The sequence below is a fragment of the Spermophilus citellus genome (assembly GCF_964194105.1).
Source record: "Spermophilus citellus genome assembly, chromosome: 10".
Classification (NCBI taxonomy): domain Eukaryota; kingdom Metazoa; phylum Chordata; class Mammalia; order Rodentia; family Sciuridae; genus Spermophilus; species Spermophilus citellus.
Window position 1 is genome coordinate 132,930,950 of NC_138197.1, and position 15,754 is coordinate 132,946,703.

General features: G+C 57.1%; 1 protein-coding gene across 2 annotated transcripts in view; it reads right to left on the minus strand.

The window, feature by feature from the left end:
- PHF21B (PHD finger protein 21B) overlaps positions 1 to 9,603 on the minus strand; it is a 66,306-nt gene extending 56,703 nt beyond the window's left edge. The window contains exons 1-2 of one of the 2 annotated variants that reach the window (XM_081311837.1): positions 9,189 to 9,603; positions 8,223 to 8,288 (exon numbers count right to left, since the gene is read on the minus strand). In XM_081311837.1, the coding sequence (XP_081167963.1) occupies positions 8,223 to 8,288; positions 9,189 to 9,242 (120 nt within the window). In that variant the 5' untranslated portion in view covers positions 9,243 to 9,603. Of the gene's footprint in view, positions 1 to 8,222; positions 8,289 to 8,471; positions 8,542 to 9,188 lie in introns of those variants that run through there. The other variant, XM_081311838.1, reaches the window with a different exon arrangement.
- Between the last annotated feature and the right edge of the window lie 6,151 nt (positions 9,604 to 15,754).

Here is a 15,754-nt window from a genome sequence, read left to right on the forward strand (position 1 = left end):
AACAGCCAATAAAGAACCTTAAGGAGGCATATTTGTTCTTTCGGAGAATAGAGGCCATTTCAAAATGAGATGAAGCCTCCCCTTGATGCATAAAATCCCAACGTCCGTAATAACAAGACGCGGCACCCAACACACCCAGGGGCTCAGGCCGGGTGCGCCAGGAAAGTCGAGTGCGGGGTGGCAGACCAGGGCTCGAAGCCCGAGCCAGGGACTGTGCTCTGGGGTCAGCCTGGCTCTTGCTGGCGGGGCTTCCACAGTGCAGCGTAGAAGAGTCTTCCCTGTCCCCAGCCTGCCCCATGCTCCTCAGCAGGTGTCCCAGCGAGAGGAGGGGACCTGACCCAGGCCACCTGCAGACTGCTCTCACTTCCTACTTTGGGGACAACTCACGCTCATGGCCGCTGACTTGCTGGGGCTCATCTCTGCACACCAGCTTGGCTTGCCTCCACCTGCGCACAGGGCAGTGAGAGTCCACGCCCAGCCGCTCACCTGCCCAGCAGAAAGCACTGCTGCTCCTCCCCAGGGCCCAGCTGGCCAGCGCAGGTCAAGAGCCCAGAGCCCCGAGCCGGCAGCCCAGAGCAGGGAGACCCAGTGAGCCACCGGACCTCTCCAGGCTCCAGCCTCTTCCCGAGCAGCACAGAAATCAGCAGCAGGCCTTCCCAGAGGGCCTCCGAGGGGAAACTGGTTCTTACGGTGTCGGAAGGTGGGGTCAAGGCACACATATGCAGGACACAGGGTCCGGGCTCAAGGTGCCACCTCACCTAATTCTCCCGTCGCCCCTTAGTATCATTTCTTGGGCAAAACCGCACGGAGCCCGGTGCTGACCGGCAGCACGCTGCTGTTCCCATCTGCCGTCAGGAACCGGAGCCTCTGAGGAGGCGAACCCTGCCCGGCACGGGGCTGCCAGAGGATGGGAGGCTCCCACCTGGGCCTGTCTGGCCTAAAGCCTGTGCCGCAGACCTCCATGTCACAGGCCGCTCGAGATGGAAGCGAGAAGCCCACACAGCACTCTCCCCGGGCTGTGTCCAGGCCACAGACACCAGCTGTGCAGGTGACCAGGGTGACTGCAGACATTGCTTCTCGTCCAGAGCCCCCAAAGCTGACGCCAGCCCCAGAGCAGAAGCACGCCTCCGCGGACAGAGCAGGGAGCAGCCCCGTTGACCAGCAGCTTCACGACTGAGGAAAAAATAGGGCACCGAGCCCAGGATTCGGTTCCTGAGAAGACAAAGGCATCCGAGGAAAACCCACTAAATCCTGGGGGAATCGTGGCCAGCAGCGCATCTTCAGGAATCTCACCAAAAAATCCAAACCCAAATGAAACCAGTTGTACGGTCAGACAGCAGGTATCTGAAGAGGGTAAAGCATCAGAGTGGACACTCTGGACTGGCTGAAGAGGACAGCACAGTGTCACCATCAACCTTCCCCAGGGTGGCAAGAGACAGGACACCGTGAGTGGGGACATGGAGACGGCAACAGTGCACTTCCCAGGCCAGCTGGGCCTCAGCAGGCAAAGCACCCAGGTTTCCCCCGCACTTGACCCCTCAGTGCCCTCCATGCCCACCTGGAACGTGGGAGGGGGTCTCACTACAACCCCCACATCACAGACTGGAAGTGAGCTCAGAGGGCAGGAGGACGTGGCCAGGGCACTTGGCTAGGTCAAGAGCACTTGGGCCCGGGCTCTTCCGGTTATGTCCCCTTATACCTGACAACGTGGTGACCAGGTGGAGAGGAGGTGGGGCTAAGGCACAGGGCGCCTGAGGCTGGGGGCAGAACCGGCAATTCCATTCTTTCCAAAGCGGCTTGGCCTTGGGAAGCTGTCCGCCTCTGATCTGACCAGCAGAGAAGAACCACAGACATGACAGGACGGAATCTTTAAAGGGAGCGCTGCAGCTGCACGGGGCAGTGTGCACAATCTGCCTCCAACACTTCCCCAGGTACAAATGCCACCTCCTTGGGGCTGTCGCACAAGCCCCACAGAGCACACCATCCCCCCACTGCTGATGGCCAGGCATCCCGTGACAAGGCCTCGCTGGGGGACAGGTAAACAGAGTCACCTGCTCCCAAGCACTGTGAGCAGAGACCAGGGGAAACATCTGCAAGAGTGAGGCGTCACCATCACTAATCCTGTCACCCACCTCCACTTCATGTCCCCAGAATCTGCTGGGAGCTACGAGTGTTTCTAGAATTAACCCAGCTGCCTCCAACCCACGTGCACAACCCTGGCAGGTGTGGGGACAAGTTCAGCAGCCACTTGTGCCGTCCAGATGACAGGTGTGCGTGTGTGCAGAGTGCAGCCGCGAACACTGACGCCTGACACCGATGGCATCCACGAGCCAGGGGGGCAGCAAGGAGGGAACCCTCCCTGTTACCCGACCTTCAAACCTGTGCTGTGGTTCCCAGATGCATGGCTTACATCACATCAGAAACTTTCTTTGAGTAGAATCTTCTCTATTCCTCTATGTCACAGAAACAGCAGACTGTGGACCTCGGCCTTTCCTAGTAACATCTCACTTCAGGGCGGGAGAACGGTCATTAACTTCCTGACTTCAAAAACAGATCCCTCCTCTCGTTTTAGTGACATAATCCTGGGCGGAATTTACGTGTACTACATAGGCTTTGTGTATGTGGTGTTGTTGTAAACTTCGACATACACAGACTTGTTATTTATCATTCTATATTATGTAGGAGCAATAAAAATAAATTCAAAATAAGATGCAACTAAGTTCACCCAACATAGATGTGTACGTCATGCACACACACTTTTGTTTTCTTTAAGCAGTTTCCCTCTGAGTCACCTTGTGGAGGCTTCCAGAGCTGTCCCCCACAAACTTCTCTGCTCTGGAGAAGGCAGGAGAAGGTCCCCTGCAGTCCCCACCCTCCCCATCTGATCACACTGGTCACTGGTGCTCTGCATAGGTGCCCAGCCTCCTGCTCCCTGGACACACACAGCATGGACCATGGAAGCACCTTCCCACAAGGCAACAAAAGGATAAGCAGCTCACCTGCCAGGGGACCTCAGCCCCCCACTCCCCCCTGGGAGTCTGCTGTCCACACCTTCGGCCTCAGGCCCCTACCACCTCAAATTCCGCCCTTCACACCCTTCCTTCTCTGGCCACAGCTCACTTCTCCCTCCTCTCTCTTGGTTTCACTGCCAGAAACACCTCCAGCACACCTGCCCCTCCTGCAGGGTTTCCTCAGGCCCTTTCCTCCAACCACCAGCTCCACTGCCCACACCCAGGGTCCTGGGAACACCCACCCCAGGTGACCTGCTCCAGGAAGTGGTCCTCCGTCTCCAGCCCACAAACCTGGCAAGGCTTCCCCCAGCACAGCCTTCACAGCCCTTTTCCAGGAGTCACACGTCACAGCTGTCACACATCACTCCTCTGTCAAGTCCGCCAGGGCTGGGAGCTGGTCCGCTCAACTCTGGGGCCACTCATTCACTGCCTGCCGACTCTAGGGCAGGGGCTTCTCTGGGCCCACCACATCACCACTGCTAACCCACACTCCTCCCTGCCCTGAAAACACTGTGCAGACCTCCCTCTGCCACCACCCCACCCAGAGCTTACAGTCAGATCAAGACAGTAATGCAGGCACTCCTCAGAGGCAGGGCGACACTCAGGGTGCCAGGGACCTGCGGAAAAGCAACCAGGAGGGCCCTGCTGCCAGGCTAAAGAGTGCAGTGCACCCTCACTCCCTCCAGTAGAGGACAGGCAGCAGGCAGGGCCCCTGAGAGCAATGGGGACCCACTTGATGGTTGTGAGCAGGAAGCAGAGTGATCCCATTCTGATTAAGGCACTCACTCTGGTGAAGGCAGACACTAGAAGGAACCAGAGATTCAGCACACAACTATTAAAAACCAAAAGGAAGAACCCATGCAAACAGCCATGGAGAGGTGAATGGTCTAACACAATGCACTGCCCCACAGAGGGGCAATCAGACACAACAAGGAACCACATACTGACCTGTGCTACAACCAGGGCACCCTGAAACCTCACAGTAGGTGAGGTTGGTGGTCTGTGACCCCAGGTGGGAAGTCCCCAGCAGGCCACTCCAGAGCAGGGGAGCAGTCACTTGGGGCTAGAGGGCAGGGCAGCCCAACGGTTCCCTTCTGGGTGATGAGCACTATGAAATGGACAGGGGCAAAGGGGCCTGGAAATACAAGGCCCCCAATGGCTTCCTTTCTACAGGTGAATGACGTGTGCAAACTGTGTATAAAACTGTTCTGTCCTCCTTTAGGTGGACACAGTGAGGAGGCTGCTGCCATCTTCCAGGGTGGTGGGGGCATGGAGAAAGGCTCAGGTAGAAGGGCCCCAGCAGGCTTCAGCTGGAGCAGGGGGTGGTCCAACCCCACACCGTCACCACACAGGGCACAACGTGGAGCCTTTGGAGTTGGCCTTAATTCCGTCTCTGGCCTGTAATATTAAACAATGCTGTTTCAAGCATGAGAGGGACACTCTAGAGGAACATCAGGGAATATTTCCTGAGGGGAGCAGGCTTGGGAGGAGAGCTTAGAGAAGAGGACGTCCTCTGACCAAGCAAAGACCATCTTGGAAGGGAGTGCTCTGGGGATAAACCTGCTGTGGGCTTTAGCTGGGGGAGCCTTCCAGGGGGAACCCTGTGCTCCAGCGACTGGTGAATCCTGCCCAAGACGCGATTTAGTGCCTGAGGGAGCACACGGACAGATCGCCTTTCAAGAAGACGGATTTTTATTGCTGTGCTAGAGGACAACCCCTTGGAACCCAGAGTCCATCAAATGGATGGATGGGGCAATGCGCAAGGCCCCAAGTTCACCTCCAGGGTCTCTCAGGCAAGTCCACATGAATATGAACTCAAGTTCAAACACAAGACTCTTCAAACTCGGACAGACTGGATTGCATGAAGTCAGGCCTGGAGATACCACCTTACAGGACTTCGAAATGCTACAAGAACACTAAAAGGGGGGGTGGGAGCCTCCAGTGTTTATGATGGTCTGTTATTTACATGGAAGTGCTTGTTGCTTGACAATTTAGATAAAAATGTTACTGCCTCTTTGCATATGCTGCAGATTCATGGTGTAAAACCACTGGAGCAGCTAATGGAGTCTTCACACATCATATCTTGTTAAAGAAGAGGGGTCCAACCTCACCAGACGCAGCCCAGCACCGAGGTGCACACTACCCCAAGCACAACCTGCCTGTGTCCCCCGTCACAGGTCAGCTCTGACCAACTCCCCCAGGCCCTTCTGATTCCCCCAAGGAGAAAATATGAATTTCCTTTTCAGACAGCAGGGTCCCATGGCACGTAGCTTTCCGTTTAACCCAACCCCCCAATGATGAGAGGAAAACTGGACAAGATTTATCTCTCCACTTCTGATCGACAAACTACCTGATTCTGAGTCCTTTACACACTTATCTATATAAGAGTAACTGAAAACATTCCAGTGCTAAAGGGCATGAATGAGGTCGATGGCGAGCCCTGAAGATCCTACGTAGCGGCTGTGTTTCCAACATGTGGATAATGGGGTCATCCGTTCATTTTACTATCTAGTTCATCATCCTCTGCACGTGCACTTTTAATTGAAACTTAACCTTTATATCCGATACTCCAAGTGGGGGCAGCACACACACAAAAAGAAATCTCTGGAGGTGGTAAGATTTTTTTTCTCCAAGTGACTCTAAAAAGGAATCCTACCTTTAATTTCATGTTGAGTTAAAAAAAAAAAAAAAAACTCTGACATACAAGCTTTTTCATTCCTACTCCCACATTTTGGCTCCTTCTGGACAAGTTTTGGGATATCCAACAGAGGGCCTCTTCAAAGCACATCCTAGTCACCTCCCAATATGTACCTCCACCTTTCCCAGGCCAAGCTGCCAATCACTGCAGAGGTCTCCAAGGAGAGAGGGAGGGGAAATGTTAAGTCCACCCAACTCAAGACATAGGTGACCTCTGAAAGATGCAACAGCCAGCCCAGGAGAGACAAGGCGGCTTGATTAGCATGCTGAACCCGGCCTCAGCCTCCTCCCCTCCCTTTTATGAGCCCTTGTTATATAAAATGCCACAAAGAGAACCGGAAAAGCAACAACACTTGCAGTTACAAACACAAGTTCCGATGGCAGGCCAAACCCTGGCTGCTGACCAGATGTTATTTTTAGTCATCTAAAAGAGAAACATTTTTAAAAGGCCAGGGAACAAAAGTTTTCTCGTTTCCTTTCTTTCTTTTTAAACACACACACACACACACACACACACACACACACAAAGATGGAGGTGTATGCGTCTTCAGTCGTAGGCATCCTTCCCGAGTTCAAATTTAAAGGCAAAGGCAGCCTGAGCAGGCAGCTTCTGGCCCAGCAGCTCCACCACCTTCAAACAGGATTTTCAAATGTTTCTTTCAGCCTTATCTAAATTCCAGCATGTCGGATAATAAATAGCTACTCATTTACTATCATCATAAAAATTTAAACAGCCTTGAAACAGTTGCTACAATACAGAGGAAATGATCAAACCTAAGCTCCGAAGAGCCACTCCAAATAGTAAAACTATTGCCATGCAGCGCGTACATAAAGACATTGTTGCCGTGAAAGCCACGGGGTGACGGGCTCCTGTTTTAAATCTACTCCGAGCGTAAGAGTCAACAACTTGCCGTTTTATCCAGTGAAAAGGGGCCTAGTAACCCTCAGCTATTACTCTACAGATTTGGTGGTGCTGGTTTTTTTTTTTTTTTAATGAAGTATCCGATTTGATCCTACACAGTGATTAAACATCTTTGTGCTCTGCAGAGAAGGGTCTTCCAACCCCTCCCCCTCCAAAAATGGCATCGAAGCAATCAAAATGGTAATGCCGGGCCTGGGTCCCCTCCCCCCGCGAACTCCCCGACTTCGCCGGGGCCGCGCGCCGGGCCCCCCTCCGGCGGGAATGGAAGCTTCCACTCCCGGACGGGGGCGCGCAGCCAGGGGGGTGGGGGGCCGCGGCACCGACAGAAAGGGGTTAATGCTGCGTCCCAACCCCGCCGTCCAGCCGGGCGCCCCCGACCGGGCGCGGACCCGCCGGAACAGCCATCTTTCTTTCCGGTCGCCTCCTCGCCCGCACGCCCCCTCCCACCACTTTTCAACTTTAAAGACTCGAAAGGAGCCCCGGGGCCGGAGTTGGCCTCTCCGCCGCGGCGCCCCGCCAACCGCGGCCCCGCCTCTCCCCCCTCCCCCCCTCCCCCCTCCCGCAGGGAAAGCCCCGCCCGGGAGGGGGCGCCCCGCGAGGGGGGAGGGGCGCGGGGCCGAGCGGTCCAAGTTTGGCGGCGGTGGCATTCCGAAGGAAGCGCGATCGATGGCCAGGGGGCGCGGCAGCGCGGGGCGGGGGCGGCCGCAGAGGAGGGGCGCCCCCGCCGGCCGCCTCGGAGCCCCGGGAGCGCCATTGGCTGCGCCGCTCAAAGTTCTCGGCTCCGCGGCGGGGAAGGGGCGGGGGCGCCGCGCAGAGGCGGGGGAGGGGCGGCGGGGGGCGGGGGCGCGCGGCCGGTCGAGCTCCGGCGGCGGCATCTGTTCGTGGTGCTGAAACCCGGAGCGCTGAGCTCAGCGCAACTAAGTCACAATGGACAACTTTTCCTCCCCCGAGGAGGCCGCGCGGGGGTCTGTCGCCGCGCCCCCCACCGCGGGAGCTCCTGGTGGGTCCCCATCTACCCCTAATGCCCAGAGACCAAAGTTGGAGCAGAACCGGGGGGGTCCCGGGGGCGCCTTTCTTTTGTTCCCGGGAGCTGGCGTCAGATTCCAAGAATAAAAAGTGAAGCCGGCGAAGTGGAGGGGAGGGGGGCGCCCAGGGAAGGATTTTAAAGCGAGATCTTCCAGGGAAGCCAGGAATTGCTTCCAAGTAGTTTGACGTCCAGGCTCGAATGACCGCCGTCCTCCGCCCCCACTCCCACCCAGTGTGGGGCTGGGGACGCCGAGCCCGGGGAATTTACACGTTCCAAAAACATGTCCACCAACTCAAAATGGACGCCGGGCTGCCGGCGCCTTTGAGGTGCAGCTTGTCTTTTTCGGCCACTGCCGGGTCCTCGCGCTCACCCTCCGTCGCCACGAATCGGCTCTTTCTCCCCAGAAACGGGGAGGGGGGGCGATAACTTCGAGGGCTGGAGACAGACCCCTGGGGGAGTCTGCGAGTGTGGCGCCTACGCTGGCACTTTTCAGGGTGCTGTCAAAGTGCCCGGCGACCCCTCCCGGGCCCCTCGCCTCAAGTGGGGGACTGGTCCCCTCGCTTACTTGTTTGTCACTGAGCGTTGCGATCCGCGGCTGCCTTTCGTGGAGCTGCTTCTTGAGGTCGCCGTTCTGCGGAAACACGGAGGAGCGGGCTCAGGCCGGCAGGCCGGGGGTCAGGTGCGCCCGGGGCCCCATGGGCCACGGCACCCCGCCGGGCACCCCAAGGGCCAGGACGGCCGCAGCGCGCCCCAAGTTTCCCTGGCCGCGTCCCGCACGCGCGGCGACCGGGCAGTGCCGCGCGGGGCCGCTTACCTGTGGCTGCCGCCTCATCGGGGCAGCTCGCGGGGCGGGGCGGGGGCCGAGGCCACCCGGCGGCGCGCCCCGAGCCGTGCAAGTTTGCAGGCCGGGGTGCGTGTGCGAATGAGTGTGAGTGTGAGTGTGTGCCGGGGGAGGGGGGAGGAACAAAGAGCCAAGTAAACACGGCGAGTCCGTGTCGAGCAAAGCTCATAAATATTCAAGTCGCGTCCTAATCTCCCCAACACACACACGCGCACGCCGCAAAACCGCTCCGGCGCTGGCCGCCACGCCGCCGCTCGCGGACCAACAATCACCAAAACTACTTTTGCGAATAGTGCAGGACTCCGTGGGGGTAGAGGCCGAAGGAAAAGGTTGGAAGGGGGCTGTCCACGCTTCCCCTCCCCGGGACAAGCTCACGAAAGGAACCCCTCCCGGCTACCCCTGTCAGGAGACCCTGCAGCGATTAAGGGAAGATGCCGCGATCCGGTGCCAGGAGCCCTCAAGCCTCAAACAGTGCAGGATCGCGCGGGAGGAGGGTGGAGAGAGAACCAAGGAGGGGGCCGAGCCACGCATACCTCCCCTGCCCCAGGACGGGTTCTAGGAAGGGGACGTTCCTGGCACCCCAGCCAGGGGGACCCTGCGACCAGAGAGAGAAAACTCGGGTCGCGGGCGCCTCCACTCCCCAAACACGCCCCCGTCTCCCACCCGACCCCCCAACCCCCAGCCACCTACCTGGTGGCGCGCGAGTTCCACGGAGAGCGCCTCGGGCCGGCTCTGCAGCTCCATCCCGGCAACTTGGGTGGCACTTTGCGCTCACTTTGGCCCCCGATCCCGGGAAGTTGTGCGGATCAGCTGGGGGCGCGGATCCGGCGGGGGCGGACCGGGCCTCGGAGGAGGGGGGACGGGAGCCCCCTCCTCCACGGCCGAAAGGGAGGGGGGCGGGCGAGAGGGAAGAAAGGCGGCCGGTCGCCGCGGCACCGAGCCCGCGGCCGCCCCAACTCCTCAGGCTGCGGGGCAAGTTGCGCGGGGTCCCCGGGCTGCCAGCGCGGCCCGGCGCATGGCCCCCCGGCGCCGGGAGCCCCGCGCAGCCCCGCGCGCGCGCCCCGCCGCCGACCGCGCCAGCCGCCCGCCGGCAGGGACTATATTTCCTCCGGCGCGCGCGCCTGGATCTCGCTGGGCCTCCGCAAAGTTGTGCCTCGGCACGATGCTAATTCGGCAGTGCCCGGATGGAGCGGGCCGGGGCGGCAGGGGGCGGCGCCGGGGCCCGCCGCCCGCCCCGCCCCCGCCCCGCCCGCGCGTGCGCACTTCCTCCCCGCCGCGGCCCGGCGCCCGGAGCGGAGAACAAAAGTGGCCGCCGCCGAGAGCCGCGCAAACTCGCCGGCCGGTAGCTTCGGGCTGCTGGTCCCCGGAACTGCTCGGACCTGGCGCTCAGATTGGGGCGCCCCATGATGTCCTTGTCCCCGTCCCCACCCGGGCCCGAGGAAAACGGGGCGCCCCCGCCCCCCTTTGCTGGGGCGCGCAGCCTAACTCCAGGGCTAATGCCACTTTGGCAGGGGAGGGGAGAGGCTCCTTTTCTCTTTTCTTCTCCCCCGCCCCGCACTGCACCTTCTTTCCCACTTCTCCCTCTGCCCCCGCTCCACCTCCCCGTCCTGTTTCCTCTAAAGTATCGTTCATCGTCTCCCAGGGCCCTGTTCTGCGACTTGGGGGACTAAGTCGGTCCTGTCGCCAGATTTCCCACCGCCTGATGGCCACCGTGTTGTTTAAGCACTGTGAAAATTGATCTCTTGAATGTGCCTTTAATGATTTTTTTACACTCACAATTAAACTCTCAACAGATGTCCCTGGACTTTTTAAGACAGTTGTTAAAAATCGTAAACATGCCGGGTCAATGTGACATAAAACAATTATAACTAAGCTGCGGAGATCACATTTCAAAACTCCCAGCCCCACAGCCGGAGGTTAATGTCCCCGAGTCAATATTACCATGGTGGAATTACTGTCCTCATCAATGAATGTCGGAATGTTGTGTGCCCCATGGTAGCACACGGGTACTGCTGGGAAAATCCTGAAGAGAAAGGTGCAACAGTATCTCAAAGTAAACGTTGACACTGGCAAATAGTTTTAACTCTGCACACCTCCTGAGCACAAAAATACCCGGGCGCACAAAATCAGCAATGTCCTTCAACAGATGGCCCCGAGTCCCACATTTCTTCTACTGTCAGCACGTGAAGCCCCCATGTTGCTCCTTCCTCTATTAGAACATTGCCACAACTGACTTAGGCTTCGTCCTTCAGGTGTGGAAGCCCCTCATTCCCTTAACCCAGCACCTAGACTTCAGTGAACTTTGTTATCAGATGAAAAACTAGCAAGTGTCCTAAGTGGTTGTGATCCATTTGGTCCAGCACCAAGCAGGGACAAGCAGTTTTCATAAACACAAATCAATAAGGTTAACTGGGGTGGGAGGTACGGCCTTGGGCCAATGGGGTCAAGGCCCTGGCTCCTCCCACTTCCAGTTTATCACACTCAGGATGCCCCCCCATTTACCCACCACCCATTTCCTTGCTACACGTTGAACCCCACTTCTCACACATGCAAGCTAGACCCCAGCCCTGGGGTTTTGCTGGGCTGAACAGCAGCTGGTCAAGTAGACTGCCCTGGGCACCTGTCTTCTGAGGACCAGAGAGAGTACATGAGAGAAGAGGACCCCTACTGTTATCTCTGTGAATGTCAGTAGCTTTTGGTAAAAATTCAGAGTAATTTCATAGTCCATGTGTGGTAATTAAATCAACAGAGAAGACTCGGGTTGTTCTTGACCCACACAGACTCAGCAGATGCTGGGCAGAGGGGAGAGTGGCTTCTAGGGTGGAGACTTTAAAGCATTGTTGGAAAGTTCTGTTAGTGAATTCGGATTTCACTGATAATCATCTATGTGCCCCCCCTCACCCATTACCTATTAGGAAGTGGTCTGAGCAGCAAAGACCATGTTTCTGTGCTGATGGTGGGGATTGGAATGTGCTGAGGAAAACCCAAACAGAAGTTCTGTGAGCAAACTTGGAGGGAGCCCCGCCCTCCTGCTGCAGAGCCATATCTCCCCAAAGGGTCCTGAACTCCAGGCCTCCCTGCCTTCTTGGCTGTGACTGGCTCTGGGACACCTGTCTCCCTGACCCCCTCCTGAAAGTCCTCGTCACCCACTGAGGTTCCACTTCCAATGCCTTTCTACACAGGAAGTCCATATGTCCTCTGGAGGCCCACGAAGCATGGGTGCAGCTGCCTTGTAGTAAAGGAATTGCCCCCCACACTGCAGCCACATGATTTAGAGTCCAGCCTGGGGCAGAGCACAGGACAAGTGTGTCACAGGAAGATGCTGAGCAGGGCTGGATGGATAGATGAGTGAGTGAGGGTGAATGGATGGATGAATGCGGAGAGATACATCTCGTTTGGGGGATAGTGGGCTGTTGCTCACAGCCCTAAAGGTGAGTGGTCTACTGTGAATCCCAGTATCCACCTTTCCCTCACCTGCACTGTGGTCAAGGGGACAGGGTTAGGGTTTGAGATTTGTGTCCACCCTGAACAGAATGCAACTGTGGGCAAGTTACTCTTGATATGTGAAATGGACTATGGAACCCAGCAGCAGATAATCCCAGATGCACTCACCTCCTCCCTGCCAACCGTAGCCCACCAGCCCGGCCTCTGCACAAGCCTGCTGCGGGGCGCTGCAAGACTTCAGCCCCAGGCCCCTCCTATGGGCCGTGGAGAGGCCAACTGCTCCCCATCTGGCTCAGCAGCGAGGCATCGCACTCCAGGGAAGCTTGCCCGAAGTCTCTGTACAAGTTCATGAGCACCGCTCTGGCCTCTGGTGGCCAGCCAAGGTGATGCAGAGACCCTGGGGGGTGAGTGTGCCATGGAACGGACCCGGGCCACCTAGCAACAGGATTCAGGCAGGATGCTCTTTCTTGGCCAGTGGGAGTCCCTAGGCAGCCTGTAAAACACCCACATTCCCAAGCAGTGCAGCAGTTAGCTGTCTCTGAGGAGTGGACCATTGGGTGGGCCGTCTCCTAAACTCTGCTGTCCTTCCTGCTCACTTCCCTGTCCTTAACCTCGCTGCCCTGGGACTGCACCTCAAAACTAGGATTTCTTTTGCCTGTTCTCTATGGAGCCCCTGGCCAAGATGGGGAGTAGCCAAGCCATCATGCCATGGGCACCCCTGAGGATTAATGCGATAGTAGCTCCAAAGTCCCCGGGACTCCGGGGAAACCCAACATCCTGATGAGCGTTCTCAGGCTAAAGAATCGGGCTTCAGTTCCTCCCCGCCATGAGAGGTTCCAGCAGGAATCTTGGAAAAAGTGCTTCCAAAGCTACACAGCAAACATTGAATGTGCACTCGGGGTGTGCAAGGCCCTACCCCCCGGGGTAAGTGATTCACATTTTGTCAGGTGGATCTGGCCCAGGCAGTCCCAGGGTGGTGGCCAGTGGGAGGTCCAACAGACACTGAGGCCTCCGGGAGGATCCTTCAGGAGGTGCTCTATTTGAAATGTGCGAGGGGGAAACAGCAGGGAAAGGGAGGGGAGGCTGATTCTGAGAGGTGGCCTTAGAGGGGCTTGTCGATAAGTCATTTCAGCAGAGCCAGGAAACGGTGACTGCCCTTCATTCAGAGCCTTGCTTGGTCTTCACAAAACGTTCTCCCTCTCGGGTACCTCGACCCCCTGAGTTTCAGGATGTAGGTCTGATACTCCACTTGGCAGGTTGCGAGACTGAGGCTCATGGCGTAGATGGCTGGCCAGCTCCCCGGAACTGAGCTGCATGCACAGACTAAGATAAAGACATCTGAGCAGCGTATGTTTAGGCTCTTGCACTTTGGGCCTGGAGGACTCAAGCAAGTGACCAAATGATAGATTGGTTTACAAAGACAGGAAATGATACTGGTTGAAGAAACAGCATAAGTAAGGTCCTGAGGTCACCCGTGGCAGGGACCTCTGGGGACCTGCAATGGGTCATTGCTGTAGAGTAACAGGACAGAAATATGGTGGGACCAGAAGCCTCAGACCCTGAGGCCTGCAGTGCCGTGGTGGAGGGTTCCATGTGTTCCATGAACAGGGGAACTCACCTTGAAGTGGCACCCCCTTTCTCCACAGAAAAGCCCTCTTCACCATGGCTGATTTTAGGACTGTCAGCAAAAGAGTCTCTGCAGCAGAGTCCAATGTAGGTAAACTTCCTATTTTGTGTCGCCCTGTTTACTTGGCCACTGGCCGAGAAGATACCAGCACTCCAGGTGCTGGACACCCCCTTACTAGTTTTCACAAACGTATCCAGTATAGTACTCTGAAGAAATGTGCAAACCAGGCCTCTGGCCTTGAGCTGGGCTTCACACAGATGTCTACATTTTTAAGATAAGTTACAACTGGGCTCCATGGTAACAGCTGGCAGGGGAGGAAAGAAAGGGGAGAAGAAGCTCTCTCCCTTCTCAGGGGTTGTCCTTGAAGAGTTAACATACTCAGAACAGTGAAAGAAAAAGCTGCTTTTATGTGAACTTCTGCAGACTGTGAACTTCTGAGCCCCTCCCCTTACACGCTGGGGATAAAACTCTGAAACTCCCTGAACTCAGGGTTCAAGGGATTGATTGGTTACAGCAAAAGCTGTGCTCCCTGAACCTGGCTGCAGCCAAATAAAACTGTTTCCTGCTTTCTTCGGTGCCCCTGCCTTGTTTGTCCCTACAACAACCTAAGGTTTCTGTACCAGTTTGTGAGCCATGATCAGGTCTCTACTCTCAGATGACCCCGAGGTGATACGAAGGACTCAGCAGACACTGAGGTGGGACCCAGTGGGGGTAGAGGCAGGGCATGATCCCTGAGGGAGGTGCCTGGCCTGAAGGAGGAGATTAGGCCCCCACCCACCGCCCCAGCACAGAGGAAGTAGGGCTGGGAAGGGGCATGAAGGTGTCGCACACACCTGAGTGAGTTCCCAGCAAGGGTGCGGGTCTGCCTCTGCCCAGGGAGCTGCTCACTGAGCGCCACCCCTCTCCTTCTCTAGCAGATGTCCTCTGGAGCTGGGTGCATCTATCCCCAGTTCACACGTGAGCAGACCAGGGCCTCAAGTGTTCCTTAACTTTCCCAACAGGGTAGCATTCGCCCAGGACGGGGGTCTGGGGCAGGCCCAGCTAGGCCTCCTGTCCTGGTGGAGGAGCCTGCCTCGACCAACACTCTGCTTTCTTTGCCTCGGTGACTGAGGTCAGAAGTGCGCCTTCTGGAGCCTGGGCTGCTGGTGCAGGGGGCTCAGGTCCCCTGGGGTCAGGCCACAGGGCCCACTGCAGCACCAGAGGCTGTCACTCTCCTTCCTGCAAGAGCCACGTACGTCCAGCCCCTCACCCTGTAGCTCAGAGGCTGCAGTGTCCGTGGCAGCCGTCTGCCCACCCTGCACGCCTTCCAGAGCCACTGGCGGCTCCACCACGGGCCCAGGCTGGGCTCCCGAGGCAGCTGCAGCCCGTCCACTCCCAAGCTGTCGTCTCCTTTGGGGCCCCACGTGTCACACACCCCTATTCTCACCGTGTACATAGGGAGATGTATTTGCTTTCCCTCCCCAGTTCCTGACGCAGCTCCTAAACCAGCTCCTCTTCTAGCTCCCGAGTCATTACAGGGTCAGGGTCAAAGGGCCTTTGGGGGTTGTTTTTATATTACCCCTAATTTTCTTACACACCCCTCCCATAAACAATAGCTCTATCCAAGAATCTATCTATCTATCTATCTATATTGATTGGTACTGGGGATTGAACCAGGGGTGCTTTACCACTGAGCTACATCCCCACACCTTTATTTTATTTATTATTATTATTATTTTTTGAGACAGGATCTTTCCAGGTTGCTGAAGTCCTCACTCAGGTGCCCAGGATGGCCTTGCGCTTGTGCGCCTCCTGCCTCGGCCTCCAGAGTGGCCAGGATGGCAGGCATGCCCACTTCGCCCAGCCAACAGGACAATATTAAAAGACAGAATCCAAAAGCCAGAGAAACTGCCTCCAAACCCCAAGGACATTCAGGAAAAGCTCTAGTGGCCAACGGCTGAGGGCCACACAAGTCTGTCGAACGGAAGGTTCTGTGGCACTGGGAGAGAGAATGTTCCCAGCCTTGCCCTGTGCTGCTCTGAGGGGTGAGGAGCTCCATGGGGTGACTGAAGGTGACCCAGCCACCCTGCTGTAGAGAGGCCCCTCTGTGTCTTCACAAAATATCCAGTGCCCCCCTCTGGGACTCATGTCCTACCTCCTAGATCTTAGCCTCAGTTGGAGAGATGGGACATGGAGTGTGTGGGGG